Source organism: Macaca nemestrina, chromosome 6, assembly GCF_043159975.1.
Source record: "Macaca nemestrina isolate mMacNem1 chromosome 6, mMacNem.hap1, whole genome shotgun sequence".
NCBI lineage: Eukaryota > Metazoa > Chordata > Mammalia > Primates > Cercopithecidae > Macaca > Macaca nemestrina.
The window spans coordinates 111,098,953-111,116,755 of NC_092130.1; the positions used below are offsets into that span (position 1 = coordinate 111,098,953).

The following is a 17,803-nucleotide window of genomic DNA, read 5'->3' on the forward strand; positions in this document are numbered from 1 at the left end:
ATCTTTGCTGTTCTCCTACCTCCCAACTGACATTTCACCCCAGTGCCTGAGGAGGTCAGTGCTCCTTTCTCAAACCTTTCCTATACTCCAGTGACCTAGTAGCTCATGTAAATCAGGTAATGCAAGTAAAATACCTTCCACTGTACCCAGCATATAGTAAAGCTCATTAAATATTAACCTGCTGTCATCATCTCACCACTAGAATTTCTCCCTCCCATTTTCTCTTTCCCCATTGCTCGTAATCAAAACTCTCATTCTCTCAATAGCAGGGTAAGAAAAGCTGTATGAATGAACTAAACATTACTTGGACATAAATATTTATACCATTTTACTAGGTGCCAGGACCTATATTAGGTGTTGGACAGCATAGGATCAAAATATTTTCTCTCTCCCAGTATGGTTCTTTATCTACCCTTCTCTGCCTGGCAACCACTGAAATCAGCTGTCTTTCCCTCTATAACATCTGTCAGAATTCTCTTTGCTGCTGTTAATAAGTCTTTTGTCAAGGACTCTTATCACCTCAAGTCTAAACCTCTTTTAATTCCTTTTTGTTGACCTCTCTTCCTTTCAATAGTTTTTTGACCCTGGAATAACTTGAGATATAAATATGTACACACACACACACACACACACACAGCCCAGCCTAGACCAACTGAAGGAAATCTTATAGAGCCAATCATGCTTGCTCCTTTGTGACTACTTTAGAATTCTCAATTGCATCTTAAGGTCTTGGCCAAAGCAATCACATATTAAGTAAACTGTGGTCCAAAATTCTCTATGATATGACATTTCTGCAAATACCCAAGCAAATGATTACTGAAATTCATGTGTCTCCCCCTATCTACTTCCATTTCCAGGAAGGGATAATATTTCATTCATTGTTGTATCCTCAATATTTGGCACAGTTTCTGGCAAAGAGTAAACTACCAAGTGATCATTAGTTACATGAAGGAAAGGATGAATGAAGAATAAAGATATATGATAGTAAAATGTTTTCTGAATCATCAAAAAAAGATAAAATATGTGGGAGAAAAACTTTCTTTCTTGAAAGGCTGTGGAGTAATGGTTAAGGGCACAAACTTTGGGACACAGGTCTATGATCACATATTAGGTTTGTAGGCCTAGGGAAGTTATTTAACCACTCTGAGACTCAGTTTATCCATCTATAAAATAGGGATAATAGAAATTATCTCTAAAATTGTGTCAAATTAAATGAAATAATGCACTCAGAAAAATAACTGGCATCTAGAAAGGTGAGGTAGGCAGAATAATGACTCCCCAAAGATGTCCATGTCCTAGTCTAAGATCCTGTGAATATACTACCTTACATGGGAAAGGGAACTTTGCAGCTATGATTAAGTTAAGAACCCTCAGATGGGAAAATTACTTTGGATTATTCAGGTAGACCCAATGTAATCACAAGGGTCCTTAAAAGGGTCAGAGAGAAGATGAGATGAAAGAAAACAGGAGTTGTAGTGATGCCATATGGCTGGAAGGGGGCCACAAGCCAAGAAATGAGGGTAGGCTCTAGAAGCTGGAAAAAGAAAGGAACAGATTCTACTACAGAGCCTCCAGAAGACATATTGATATCAGCCCCATAAGGCCCATTTTCAGACTTGTGACCTCCAGAACTATAAGATGATAAAACTGTGTTATTTTAACCAATGTTTATAATGATTTGTTATAGCAGCAATAGAAAACTAATGTAAGAGATATGTAAGCATGACAATTATTTTTCCTCTCTGTTACAAAACATTCCCAAGTTAACATCAACAGTGATAACTCATGTTGATAGTACGTGTTCTTCTAATAAAGAATGGCATTTTATCTCTGTAGTCTTCCTCCCCGAAATTCATGTGCAGAGAAGAGATAATATGGCATGTTTGTCTTCACTTACAAGGCTGGCCCTTGTGTCATCCAGAAACTTGAACTTTGGGAGAGCTCCCATCATCCTAATTGATAATAGTGACTCACCGTGCCTAAACAGTACAATGTGATTTATGCTTAACACCTGTTTTCCTTCCAGAAGTTTGGAATTTTGGTATGTGCCAGATAGAGGGTACCTATGTGACCAGTTCCCAGTAAAAACCTTTGCTACTTGGTCTATAATGACCTTCCTGGTGCCCAGCATTTCACACCTGTTGTCATAACTTACTGTTGAGGGAATTCAGCACATTCTGTATAACTCCATGGGGCTAAAACTCTTGGAAGCTTGCACCTGGTTTCCTCCAGATTTCACCCGATGCACCCCACCCTTTGCTGATATTGGTTTATATCCTTTTGTTGTAATAAAACATAGCTGGAAGTATGACGTTCTGCTTAGTTCTATGAGTCCTCTTAGTGAATCATCAAATACGGGAGTAGTTTTGGGAACCCATGACACAACCAATAAGACCAGTCTAATCATGGCGAAAACATCAGGCAAATCTCAGTTGAAGGGTCTTTTACAAAATACCTAACTAGTACTCCTCAAAACTGCCAAGGTCATCAAAACAGAGAAAGTCTGAGAAAATGTCAAGAGGAAACTAATGAGGCATGACAACTAATTGTAAGGTGGTATCCTGAAACAACGAAAAAAAGAATATTAGGTAAAAACTAAAGAAATCTGAATACAGTATAAATATTAATAATAATGTATTGATATTGGTTCATAAATTGTGACAAATGTATCATACTAATGTAAGATATTAACAATCCAGGAGACTATGGGTGGAGCATTTGGGGACTCCCTGTACTATCTTCAAATCTTTTCTATAAATCCAAAACTATCCTAAAATAAAAAAGACTCTTTAAAAAATACTTGAGCATCTATTATGTACAAAGTACTGTGCTAAGCATCAGAAAACTAGATCTATATAATTACTTCAGGTAAAGGCATTATCAATCATTAGTTATTTTGTTCCATACCTGCTCATTTAGCTGTATGCTAGCAGAAAGGCCAAATTAAGATATTTAGTTTTATTTATTTAACTTGACTGCACATTTATATCTTATTATTCTAGATGATGACTTCCTAGAAGGTAGAATAAAGTTAGAATTATCAACTTACTGAGCATGTCCTAGGTATTTTTACAATCATAAAATAAACAAACAAACTTACACTGAAATAATAATTTGACAGAAAGTAGAGTCAGTAATACCTATCTGTTTCAATATATGACTAAAGGTCACGATGTTCTTTTACTCTATTGATTGTCTTCTTTACTAAACGACTATTTTGTGACTTTCTATGTTTAATAAAACCATAAGAAACGTATTATAAACTCAAAATTGTCACATTTTCATTACTGCAGCTTTTCATTTCAATAACTATTAATTTTCTCCTTGAGGAAGAGAAGAATGAATGGGGAATAATTCTCCAATATTTCCACTGCATAGATAATCAAATATATATTGGGAGTGTGATTTGTATAAGATTTTAAGATGATGAATCAAGAGATGAAATATTAAATGGGCTCCTTTAAAAACTGTAAAAATTTCAAAATGACCCCTATATGCAGATCCATGAAAATGAAACTTAGTGCCTTTGTGGAAGATATGTCTTTGCTAGATAAAACCAAATAAGCAGGTCTTCAATACAACTTAGTGGCTTCTATTATCCCCAGTGTCTAAATCATACCTTTTTAATAATATAAGTACCTTAATTCATTTAGCTCACTGAAAATAATGTAACAGAATTATTGTAGATGACTCAGTGATTTATTACAAACCATGATATATGGTCAATTATTTTAAATTTTCAAGTACAATACTCCACAGACACATAAGGCAAAACTCCCTCTTTTCACAACAGCGTCCTCTGGCCTTAAAGAGACATCTTCTTTTATTCATATTAAATAGGCCAAAAGGTAAGAAATGCAAATACAGTAGAATGAAATGCTGTTTAAATAGAATTATTTAGAAATACTAAGAAATACTAAGCAACTATACTAATGGTAGCTTTAGTTTCCCTCAATTCAGTGAAAAAAATGTTTTGCTCTAGGATTAAATGTTTTATTAATTTTCTCAAAATGCTGATATATTGGCAATTTCCTAATTACACTAATAACTTAGATAAACTAGATGGACCAAATGAAGTTGCAAAACAAATTAGAAAAAGTTTTTACCGCATTAAAATAAAAATACCACATAATAAAACTTATAGTATACAGCTAATGCAGTAAATTTATAGCATTAAATGATAAGGTAAGAAAAAAATCTCAAATCAATAATAGAAGTTTCTATCATAAAAATATTATAAAAGAAGGACAAATAAATTCAAAGCAAAAGAAGTAAAGAGAAGAAATATATGTAAATATATACATATTTATATATAAACAAATTTTGAAAACAGTAAAACAATTTTAAAAACAATAAAAACAACTGAAAAAGTTGTTTCCTTGAAAATATCAATAAACTTAACAAACCTCTAAGCAAGACTGAAAAAAAAGGAGAGACGCCATCATTATCAGGATTGAAAAGAGGTTATCATTACAGACCCAATAGATATTAAAATAATAACAAATAAGGAATACTATGAACAATGTTACATATGTAACTTTGACAACTTGGATAATTCTTCAAAAACAACATCAAAATTTGCCCAATATGAAGTAGATAACCTGGATTGTCCTGTAATTATTAGATAAACTGCATTCATAGTTAAATGCCTTTCAACAAAGAAATCTCCAGGCTCAGGTAGTTTCACTATGAAACATTTAAGTAAAAAAATGTTATCCTCGGCCAGGTGCGGTGGCTCATGCCTGTAATCCCAGCACTTTGGGAGGCCGAGGCAGGTGGATCACGAGGTCAGGAGATCGAGACCATTGTTGCCAACATGGTGAAACCCCATCTCTACTAAAAATACAAAAAAAAAAAAAAAATTAGCTGGATGTGGTGGTGTGCGCTTGTAGTCCCAGCTACTCAGGAGGCTGAGGTAGGAGAATCACTTGAACCTGGGAGGCAGAGGTTGCGGTGAGCCGAGATTGTGCCACTGCACTCCAGTCTGTCAACAGAGTGAGACTCCATCTCAATTAAAAAAAAAAAAAAAGTTATCCTCATTATTTTCCAGAAAACACAAAAAAAGACAACTAACTCATTTAGTTATATTCTTAGAGTATTATATACTCTATTATATACTCTATATTATATAGAGAGAGTATAATACTCTATACACTCAGAGTATTATATACTCTGGTACCAAAATCAGACAAAGATATTACAAAGAGACAATTTCAGACTAATATTCTTCATCAACAGAGGCATAAAAAAATCCTCAAAAATGATTAGCAAATAGTATCTAGTAATACACATAATAATATAGCATAACAAAGTGTAGTTTATGGTGGGAATGCAAGACTGACTCAATATTTGATAGTGAATTATATTAACATTGAAAACACATGATCATATCAACTCATACAGAAAAAGCATTCTACAAAATTCAACATCCATTCATGAGAATATTATCAGCAAACTAGAAATGAAAGAAAATGTCCTCAACCTGAAAAAGAGCATACAACTAACATTATATTCAATGGTGAATGCATGCTTTCCTGCTAATATCAGGAAAAAGACAAGGATTTCTGCTCTCAACATTTTCATTCAGCATTATACTATAATGAAGAATTGGAAACTAAAATTTAATAAAACATTAGCATTTAGCAACAGCATTAAAAAGAATAGGAATAAATCTGACAAAAGACATCAAGAATGTATACTCTTAATAACACAAGATACAAAGTCAAAACAAAAATAGTGTTTTTAAACATTAGCAATAAATAATTGTAAGTCAAAAACGTTTTAAATAACAAGAACTCCTCTCAAAAGAAAAAATGCTTGGTATAAATCTAACTAAACATGCACAGGTTCTGAATGCTGGAAACTGCAAAATGCTGATGAAAGAAATCAAAGACTTAAATAAAAAGACATAAAAAGAAAGACAATGTTCACATATTACGAGAGTCAACATAGTAAAGATTTCAACTCTCTCCAGGTTTATCTATAACTTCAATATAATTGCAATCAAAATCCCAACATGATGTTTTATAAATATAAACAGACTGATTTTAAGTTCTACATGGAAAGTCAAAAACTTAAAATAGCTAAACCATTTTGAAAAAGAGTAATGAAGTCACAGGAAAAAAGGGGTACTAACAAAAGCACAGGCAAAAAGATGAACTGTACAGAAGAGAGTCCAGAAATACACCCACACATTTTCAGACAACTGATTTTTGACAAAGCTGCAAATGCATTTCAATGAAGGAAGGACATTGTTTTCAACAACTGGTGCTGAAACAATTGAGCATCTCTATGTAAAATAATAAACCCCTTAAGCCTCACAACTTATTAAAATTAATTTTAAATGAATCTTAATTCTCAACGTAAAACTTAAAACTATAAAATTTTTTGAAAAAACCATAGGAGAAAATCTTCATAACCTAGCATGAGACAGAGTTCTTAGATATAACAACAAAAGCATAATCTATTAAAACGTTTTTTGAGAAATAGGACATCATAAAAACTAAACAGGTTGGCTCTACAGGAAAAATAATTAAGTGAAAAAGAAAAGCTACAGACTGAGAGAAAATATTTACAAATCACATATTCATTGAAAGACTTGTATCCAAAATATATAAAGAACTCTTAAAAGGAAGAAAATAACCCAATTAAAAACTGAGTAAAAGATTGTATTTTTTGAGACAGGCTGGAGTGCAGTGGTATAATCATCGCTTACTGTAGCCTTGGTATCCTGGGCTCAAGCAATCCTCTCATCTCAGCCTCCCAAGTAGCTAGGACTACAGGCACACACCACCACGCCCAGCTAATTTTTTTGATTTTTTTGTAGAGATAAGGTCTTGCGATGCTGCCCAGGCTGGTCTTGAACTCCTGAACTCAAGCAATTCTCCTGCCTTGGCCTCTCAAAATGCTGGGATTATAGACATGAGCTGCCACACCAACCCAAAAGATTTGAAGACACTTAACTAAAGAATACGTACAAAATGGAAAATAAGCACATATGTTCAGCATCCTTAAGGAAAAGCAAATTAAAATCATGATGTGATACAAATGTCTATATATTTGAATGACTAAAATTTTAAAATATTGAGAATACCAGTGCTTGCTTTCAAGGATACACAGCAAATGGAACTCTTTGCTGCTTGGAATGCAAAATTGTACAGCCATTCTGGAAAACAATTTGACAATTTCTTTTATAAGTAAATATATACTTACCATATGATCCAGCAATCCCACTCCTGAGTATTTACCCTAGAGAAATAAAAAATTAGGTTCACACAAAAATATGCACATGAATGTCTGTAAAAGTTCTACTCATAATTGTCAAAACCTAGAACAACCTGCTTGTCCTTCAGCAGGTGAATGGATAAATTGTGGTTCATCCATACAATGGAATACTACTGAGCAATGAAAAACAACAAACTATAAATACATGCAACAACTTGCATGAATCTCATAGGCAATTTTACTGAGTAAAAGAGGCCAGTCTCAAGGTTGTATACTATAGGATTCTATATTTTAACAGTATATTAATATTGTACAACATTATCAAAAAGACAAAAATAATGGAGAACACATCAGTGGTTTTCAGGGATTAGGAACGGGATGAGCACGTGATTATAAAGGCACATAGCACAAGGGAATTTTGGGAGTGATCAAAATGTTCTGTGTGCCCATTCTGTTGGTCATTACATATAAACCTTTACATGTGTTTAAGTCATAAAGCTGTATGTAGAGAATAATTTTATCGCATGATAATTTAAAAAATAAAAATGAAAAACAAAAGGACTATGCTGGATAAAAAAGAAGTTTGCTGGTTAAATGTGGTTCAGTGCTATGTCTTCCCCCAAAGTAGATGCTCAATTAACTTTTGCTAAACAAAAACCCTGAAAACTGGCTGTAATGTCTGCTTCAATATCCATCTCATTTACATCCCTAAGATTCAAATATTTAAATAACTTTTTGTACTGTCATTAATGCTTTCTGTCATGGTATAGATCACTGAAAGATGTCTAGCTTACAAACATTTATTAAAAACCTCAAGTGAAAGTCAGAAATCCAGATATATCAACCAATTATTCTAAACTTAAAGCTATCATTAATAATAGTAACTTTTACTTTACATATTATATGTTTATCCTCATTTTAAAAAAGGCAAGATCGATCTGTACTGAAGTCATTACTCAGACACAGTATCCCAAACAAGCATTTAATAAGTGTTCACACAATCTTTATTAAATATGGAATGAAACTGCACACCTATGCCATTAATTTGTCTCAGATATTTACTCTTTTTAGGATTTGCCTTTTTGCTTGAATTAGCAAAACAGACTTAAAAATTGTAATTATTCTGGTTCTAACTGCGATGTATACTTACATCACTAACACAAAATTTCTGTGCTGCTATACACGTCAAAATTTTCTGTGCTAAATAAACACTGGGTATTTGTTTGCCTGTAGCTTCTGTGCTACCAAACTCAGTAGGATCCTGCCATGTCACTTCCTATACTGACCTGTGACAACAGGTCTAAGACTCATTAATTCTGATCAATTAGCTAAGCTATATCATATGTATGTGAATGAATACAAATAACTTCATCTATACAAAAAAAAAAAACCACTTTAACTTTATACTTGCTTTGCTCTAAACTGTGTACGAGTATTCCTATGATGGAAAATGATCAATCATGTAGCTGAGGTTTTCAAAACTACCTAGCCTAAGAATTAAACACATTTTTAAATTGCAAAGATGTTATTTGCATATATTTACAGTATGAAGTATAATTTTCATACTTCTTTTACATTTCTATTTGCTACAGAATTATTTTAGAGCCCTCTACATTACATTAATCATTTTGAAAATATTCTTTCTAAATATTCACTTAACTTATGACCATCTCCAATTTACCTATATATAGGTCAAGTCTCAATGAAAAATTTGAACTTTGCAGTTTCAGTTAAGTTAAACTATGAAGTATGTTATAATGATGCTAAAACACATTCATTTTTTACATTCTCTAATATATGCTTTGATGTCACATTACACTATCACTTGTAAACAAACCAAACTGAAATGCATTTTAGCAACCAAAAATATAATAAAAAATTACCTATAGAAATAATTATACTATATAACTGAAAGATGGCAAAAACACTCAGTCTGAAACATTCAATGCAGTAATTTTATTATATTGAGTCAAAACTAGAATCATAAGCCATAAGTTTAGTTAACTATTTTTTTAAATTTTTTATTATAATTTAAGTTTTAGGGTACATGTGCACAACGTGCAGGTGGGACTGTAAACTAGTTCAACCATTGTGGAAGACAGTGTGGTGATTCCTCAAGGATCTAGAACTAGAAATACCATTTGACTCAGTTAACAATTTTTAAAAGAAAAAACTAATATATCAAGTTGCAGCTTTCTATATTTTAGTTCTGTTAATATACAACACACTGATTAATAAGGACACTATTATGAATAAGTAGATAATAAAGTCAGTTTGCAAAAAAAAAAAGTTTATTCAGAAACATATTGGTTCAAACTTTCAAATGTTCATGAGCATCTCATCCATTGGCTTTAATTGCTTTCTTTCCATAGCACCTAACATTTACTGTTCAGTTCCTTCACACATCCTACTCTGGAGCATATTACTATGGGCACTGAAGTAGATCAAATCATAGAGAAGCATAGTCTCCTACAAAATTACAGTAAGGGTAAACTAGCCTTTAGATAATTTTCACAAGTTAGCACAGTTAATCATAATTAGATCGTGTGAGCCCATGATTAAGGCTCCTTGAAATACCCACTTAACCTATTATAAAGTGATGAAAAGTGAATGACTTTGTCACCTGATTGAATTTACTTAGAGAAACATTTTTTCAACCCAAAATTAAAAAAAAAAAAAACATTTTTAACCCAAAATAAAACCACTGCAAAACAATCCTAACATGTAAAACATTTAAAATATAGTAAAAAACAATCCAGTGTTAATTAGAGATTAATATCCCTCTAAAATATTACCAGAATTGGGAAAAAGAGGTTTTTTTCTAAACATGCATGAAGCATAGAGACTGGGTTATACATGCCAATTATAATACAGCTGCATGATTATTGAGTGCACTTAGAAATAGCATTTCCAGAATTATTAAAACCAAGTTTTTATTATACAGATGTTGAAAGTTAGCTCCACTCCCCAAACTCCAGTATTTATAATACAGATTTTTTAGTAAACTCTTTTGAAAAATATTACCTGTTTCTGTAGCCATCTTTCACGCCTTCGTTGTTTCCTTCTTAGATTCTTCAACTTGCTCCTTTCTCTCTTATTGAGCCTCTGATTAATGCTGCCCAATGAAAAACTGGCTGAGTGCAGGAAGTCCAGAGGGGAGAGGTGCTCTTCCTGGTCTGAGGCCTCCAGCATGCTCCTGCCAGCTGAGGGCAGGTCCATCAGGAAAGTCAGATTGTTAGTATTAGTATGGTCAGAGTACACTGAAGAAGCTTCTAGACCACATTGAAATTCTCCTCCTCTTTGTGTCTGGGTCTCATGGGGGGCCACTGAAAATCTTTGCAGCAGCATACTAGGATCAAAACTGGATGGATTCTGAAAGGAACAGCTATTTTTACTAGATTGTAAAGGCAAGCCTGAAAGGTCAATAGGCTGCGTTTCATTTAGTCTGGAATAGGCAGTAGTCTTACTATGTATTTCATATAAAGTGGGTAATAAAGTCAGTTTCTCACTGATGTTCAGATCCAGACTATGTGATTTTCTATGAAAAGCTCTTGTAGTGCATCTGCCAGTCACAAGCTGGGGAACAAAAAGCTGGTATTTTGGTTCTGATGCTTTGGAGAGCATTTTTTCATTCTTCATCTCAAAATATGTTGATCGCACCTCCAGGCAGAGTGCTTCTGTTAATCTTCCAGGGTCATTATTATTTCGGGCCATGTTTAAAAGCCTGTGATTTCTGTTTTTAGAGCCACCACCTGTCAGCAGAGCTTCCTTGTCACAACCTGACTGAACTCTAGGATGTGACAAGTATTTCAGTGATGGTCTCATTAGTCCGCCTGCCTGTGCTGGCTGATAATCGGTCCGGCTCTTGGAGAGATGTACAGCTGCAAGCTGGCCACAGGAACATTTTGGAGTGCTGACAAAATTAAAGCCCCCTAAACGGGCCCCACAGAAAGGGCAATTCAGTTTTCCAACTGTCCACTGGGCCTACAGGTAACAAAGAAAAATAAAGACAGTGCTTTCATTATAAAGAAACCGAAGAGAATTTTTTTTTTCTTTACAGCCAGCCACATGAAAGTTTTCTATGCCACAGAAAGGCTAGCTTTCTGTTTTCTGATTAGTAGACTGAACAGCAAATAAAACAAGCCTTCCAATAAATAAAGATAAGCAGCGCCAAAGTTTTAGAGTAACACATTGCAAATCATGCCCAAGCAAACAATATTCCTAAGAATTCTAAATGAGAGTCTCTTGAACAATAGGTTAAATATGGATACAGTGTGAACTAAAGAAAAATATGCTATGGAACCAGGAAGCGAATCAGTGGACAGAGCTTAATTTGCAAGTAAAATCTCACAGAAAAGTGTCTGTTTTGATACACTTCTTGCATACCAAGCACTGTGGGAGGGAACGTTACCCAACCAAGAGAATAAAGCTCTTCCTGGCTTTTTACATACAACCAAAAGATATTGATTGCATACATCAGACGGTGCATTTTCTATGCTTGGATTGGAAATTAATAATGAACTGTCTTAAAATTATCTTTTCAACTGAGATAGTGAAATATCTGCAGTGTCCTAATATATTTTAAGTTCAGGACACTTATAAACAGTGCACTGGCATTCTCCTAGAAAATTGTTACAGTGTGAGAAGGGATATCAAATGTTATTTTTTAACAAAAAATTAAGCTGCTCAGTGGAGAAATGTAATTATATATTTCCAAAGTCCTACTACTTATAATTTTCTAAGACAGGAGTTTTGAATTGTAAAAAATAACTATACATACAAGGTCAGTTCTCGCTCTTATAATGTTTCATTAAGGATCCTTTAAAGTGTAGAATTTTCATTTTGATTATACCAGTGAAGGTCATTAATTATCCTATTTATTTTGTATGTTTGTGCATTTATGTGTGTATATATAGATATGAATAACACATACAGAATATTCCATTTATTGAACAGGACCTATTCTTGGTGCTGGGAAATACAAATGAATAAAAATATAAAGTCCCTGACTTCATGGTGCTTATATTCTAGGGTGGGAGCTAGGCAATTAACAAGTTAAATAAGCTATATGTGTATGTAGGTAAATATGTATATGTGCATGTATAATATATATATTTATGTCATACATATGCTTCTGTATAAGTAACATATATTACATGTGTGTATATGTGTGTGTAAAATACAGATAGGTATATAAAGCAGAGAAAGGAGAAAAGAAGTGTGAAGAGGGGTAATGGGAGTGAGGAACAGTAAGAGGTTGGCCAAGCAATGCATCTAAGAAAAACAGCTCTATAAGGAGGACAAAAACATTCTGAAGGTTGTATATTCTTAATTTTACTCAGAAACTAAGAACTTACTTTTTGGATCAGGCAGTTTATCCATTCTGGAAGGGCTTCTATATTCATGTGCCACACATGGCAAATATTTTGAGCATCAACTGAATCATCTGTATCCTGTTAAATAAAAATAAATGATATTACTAATTACCAGTTCAGAATTTATTTCACAGGTTTCATATTTAAGTAAAACTCAAAAATACAGTCTATTTTAGTTATAAAGCAAATATACACTGCCTTCCCTTCCTAACTCCCATAATAAAAAAACAAGCCCACAAAAAAGATCTTTTTAAAATTTCTTCAGAGAATAACTACCCGTGATTTAAGACAAAGCCCTTCCATCTCACTGAGGTCATCAAATGAAATTTACAATTTAGCAGTCAGTTACTGAATGAACACATCTAGTGCCTTTTTCTGCATGTGAGACAAAATAGTATCTTTCATGGCAACTTTCTCCAGCCCCAAATCTCTATTCTATCTGAATTCTACTAACAACAGAATAAAGTTGCCACATTCTCTATCAAGATGCTAGATGAATGTGCAGAAAGATGGGGGAGTAGAATGATGGGATTCAGGACACACTAACCCAAAATAGGCCTCCTTGGCATACTGAAAAACAGCAGAGGCAGGAAGGTCTTACTAACCTTTCCCCTGCCCTCTCCCCTGAAGCAGGTCAATAACCTAGGAGGGATTTTCTGACCTCGCATAAAGTATGTCATAAGACGCTTATGTGAGAGATGCTAAAACTGTCCTTATAAACTTTATAAATTAACCAAGGAAGAACAAGGGGACAAACAAAAATAAGCCAAGCTTGCAGCACATTGAGCATTAATCCCCAGGTCTTCTTGCTCTCTGACCTGCTTCCTCATGGCTATTTGGTGCCTATTGCCCCAAATCCCACAGATCCTAGATTACAGTTTCCCTTAACTGCTCTATAGGTAACAACTTCAACATTATGAAACTCAAAGTTTCCCTCTGAGATACTCCTCTAGGTCCTGAATACCAATGAAACTATTAACACCACCTAGACTGAAAAATCCCATTGATGCCAGCTGCTCTGAATGAAGGATACCACCAGAAGGTGACTCACCAAAGAATGTAGTTTCCACATCCTGATGATTTCATCCCTCATTCCCCAACCAATCAGCCACCCCAATTTTCCAGTTCCTCACTCTCCATGGTCTCCTTAAAAATCCCAGCCCAGAACTCCTCAGGGAGATGAAGGATTTGAGGGTCTCTTCCCATCTCCTCACTGGACACCTTGCAATCATGACATTCTTTCCCTGCTGCAAATCCTGCTACTCAGTGTATTCGTCTGTTACTACACAGTGGGCATATGAAACTGTTAGTTGTATAACAGTGCCATCCCCTACACCAGGATAAGGGTATCTTCAAAACTTCATTTGAAATTGGCCCTCTAAGTAAGTTTACCAATTCATCTAATAAACTGGGTGGGAAGAGGTGTACTTCAGTGCAAGTCTGTATATGGATAAGCATATTACCTTTTGAGAGGTAAATTCTTCAATTTTAGCAAGAGAAGAGAAACTTAAAAGTCACATTCTATCTCCACTGTTCAGCAGCAAGCAAACTGCATGAAAACAAACACCCTAGAATGATTTTTTAATAAACCCACAACATAATACAAATATAAACTGATGTTATCAGATTTTCCCCCTCAAAAGAGAAATTCTGGCATCTTCAATCATTGATAATCCTAGGGTTCCAAACTTTAATTATTCTAAGAAATCTGTGGATGCCAATTTCTACAGAGAGTTTGAGAGAGAATATCAACACTCTGGTAAGTTAAAGGTTCTCTTTTGACTAGCACTGAAGAAAAGAGCCTGCATCAAGATCATGAACTCTGTGAAGAGCCACCTTAGAGGAGTATTTCAAAAAATATGGTCCTTAGATCACTAGCATTAGACGTGAGTTGGGTTACTTACTAAAAATTTATACTTGTGGGCTACACCTAAGAGTGTCTATAAATTCCTACTTATGATTTTCATATACACTAAAGTTAAGAAACCAGAGACATCATTTTTTAGTGTTCGATTTTGTGTGCTTCTGTCATCTGCCTTTTCTAAGTTCTAATAGCGATTTATTTACAATAACAGTTCAGTCATGACTAGCTTTTCTCTCCAACTCATATATAAAATTTTTAAAGAACATTGGGAAACATATTGGAAGTGACTCAATAAAACTAAACAGTATAGCTTTATCTATTTTGCCCCAGAAACAAAATAAAGGTATGGATAAGTTTTTGAAAAAGTAGAATTAATTTTGCAAAACATCCATATTCATACACCCTAGCTCCTTTCATTAGGAGCTGACAGTTATGAAGATTAGTATAACTCTAATGAATTCTTTAAAACAATCTTATAGAGAATACAAACTGAAATTGGCAAACGAAGTAACCTTTCCATTATCAGATCCAGAATTTTGCTCTGACTTTTCAAGATTATGTCTACATACAGAGGAAGGAAAGAAGGGTGGGAGCGACAGAGGGAGGGAGGAAATTTCTACACTGGTAGAAAGAACAATAGATTATCAATGTCAAAATAGTTAATGGCACTCAACCTATCAATATTTATTCAGTGATTACTAAATACAGTGTTGACCACACAAAGCAAGTAGAGACATACTTATTAATATGCCAGGGATTGTGTTGCATAAAGGTACTTCTATTATTTGTATTAATGTTTTAATATTTCACTGTTTTATGTCTTATTTTACTATGTACATTTCATTATTTCATTTAATCATATAAATTTATCATTTTTTAATCACACAGTATTGATCATAACACTAAAAAACCACTACCCACTATAAATTTCGGACATGCTCTATGAATATTCCTATGAGAATAAACACTGGAGTCACAGTTGTAGGTGGAAGTTTTTTGTTTTTTTTTTTGAGATAGAGTCTCACTCTGTTGCCCAATGTACTTATTCTTATTTTCACTAAATAACAAATATTTATATTGTGCTCACTATGCACAGGCACTGTCTTAAGAGTTTTTACTGTCTTACAGAGAACAACACTGAAATAAGAGATCCCAAGCTTCCACATTGCCTCTTATGCCATATAAAATACTATAGTTTTTAGGGCAATAAACTTTCTTATATCTCCAGCCTGTGTATGTTTTAAGGCATGATACTGCTATTCTTCTCTAAGCTTATAAAACTAAAACTGAAGCATATCTTATTTTTAAATTAACTAAAATAAATTTATGTAGGGAGAGGTATGTTTAGAAAAAATTCCACAGCTGATTCTGCTTTTGTACCCCTCAACCCACCCTCCTTCATTTAAGAAAAAATAATATAAAACAGCATATATTTGTTTCTTTTAAATAGCTAAAATTTAAAGTATACTTTCATCTCCTCACAACCAAAAAAAGAGAAATAGCAATTGATACAGGTAGGAAAGCATAAAAAGCTGGGTTGAATTTATAGCATTGTTTCATTTTCTGAAAACTTTACATATGGACCAGGGTAAACACAGACACCTCAATTATAAATGAAACTGCCAACTACTTTCACCTGTATTTACCAACACAGTCTAAGAAAACATGTATTTTTTATTTGTAATATTTATTTCCAATATAATTCTACAAGTAAAGAGGATGTACCATTGCTTCTAAGTTTTAAGTCAGTTAATTTTGTAAAAGCACACAAATATATAAATGATAAAACAATTTTTGATGGACATATTTTAAGATGAATGATGAAACTGGAGGCAACCCAATTTAAGGAATTTAAAGCCATCAAAGTATTAGCACAACAAGTTAATCTCCTCAGGAAAAATTTGACTGAAAATTAGAACTGTTTCACTAGGATTTAAAAAAAATTACCAGACAGATTTTCTTTATGTCTCAAATTTCCCACACGAAGGAAGGAGGAAGGAAAAGGAGGAGAAAATAATAGCAATTTCACATAATAATGTCAGAAAAATGTTGACAAAATTATATTTGTAAATGAAATAATTTGTTCAAGCAGCAAAGGGAGCCAATGTATTGTTATTTTAATTTTTTCTTTAAGTGTTGGGAATATTCTCAGTTGCTATAACAGAGAAATATCACTTAATTTTAAAATTACAAATTTGATGCCTTATTTTTTATCATTATGTGATCTTTAATATTTTTAATTAAGTGTAACAAGTTATATGCAAAAAGTCGGTAATATATAAAATTTTGGAAGATGTTTAACCCTTGGCATTTCCAATGTAAGCAGTAACATTCCCACAGCTAATTCTTTAAATGCGAACCAACTATATTACTTGACTACCACAGCTAACACCACAGGGAAAAGATTATGTAACGAGGCTGGGCGCGGTGGCTCACGTCTGTAATCCCAGCACTTTGGGAGGCCGAGGTGGGCGGATCACGAGGTCAGGAGATCGAGACCATCCTGGCTAACACAAGTGAAATCCCGTCTCTACTAAAAATACAAAAAAAATTAGTCGGGCGTGGTGGTGGGCGCCTGTAGTTCCAGCTACTCAGGGAGGCTGAGGCAGGAGAATGGCGTGAACCCCGGAGGTGGAGCTTGCAGTGAGCCGAGATTGTGCCACTGTACTCCAGCCTGGGCGACAGAGCGAGACTCCATCTCAAAAAAAGATTATGTAATCAAAATGTTATTTAAATTAACATTATTAATTGTCTAAAGTGTCACAAATGTAAAGGAACCAAAATTCTATTGGACTGCCTAGTTTGTCTATTTGTACTTTGAGAAGGTACTTTAAGGGTTAAAAACTTTTTATAATCAAAAGGTCACAATGAATTGAAAAAAATGAAAACCTCACTTAAAAAGCAAACAGGCTCCCTCCCTCAATTCTTGGTACCTTTCTAATTCACTCTTCACACTATTACCAAACTAATCTCAAAATTCAAAAGTCATGTTACTTCCTCTCATTAACTTCCCAGCTCCTAGGATAAAGATCAAAATCTTTGACTTACAAGACCATACATGATTTGAACAGTACCCAACTTTCTACTCTCAGATCTTGCCAAACTTCCTCTTCATCTCTGAACTCCAATCATGGCAATCTCTTTTAGTAAACTGGGGATCCACCACAGGGCCTTTGAACATGCTGGTCCTGAATCTTGGAATGTTCTCCCACCTGTACTGTCCTCACTTATCCATCATTTCTCCACACAAGTCACTTCCTCAGAAAAACCTTACAGTTAGGTCCAGCACCCTATCTATATCCTACTCTTATGGCTTCCTATACTTTTCCTTTTTGCCACT

At 34.1% G+C, this 17,803-nt stretch overlaps 1 protein-coding gene across 4 annotated transcripts in view; it reads right to left on the reverse strand.

Annotated features, from left to right (window-relative positions):
* Window positions 1-17,803, reverse strand: part of LOC105499472 (ring finger protein 180) — a 227,131-nt gene that overhangs the window by 167,869 nt on the left and 41,459 nt on the right. For all 4 annotated transcript variants that reach the window (XM_011772032.3, XM_011772031.3, XM_071098877.1 and 1 more), the window contains exons 3-5: window positions 12,582-12,677; window positions 10,249-11,208; window positions 7,213-7,248 (exon numbers count right to left, since the gene is read on the reverse strand). In XM_011772032.3, coding sequence (XP_011770334.2) covers window positions 7,213-7,248; window positions 10,249-11,208; window positions 12,582-12,677 — 1,092 coding nt within the window. The remainder of the gene's footprint in view (window positions 1-7,212; window positions 7,249-10,248; window positions 11,209-12,581; window positions 12,678-17,803) is intronic.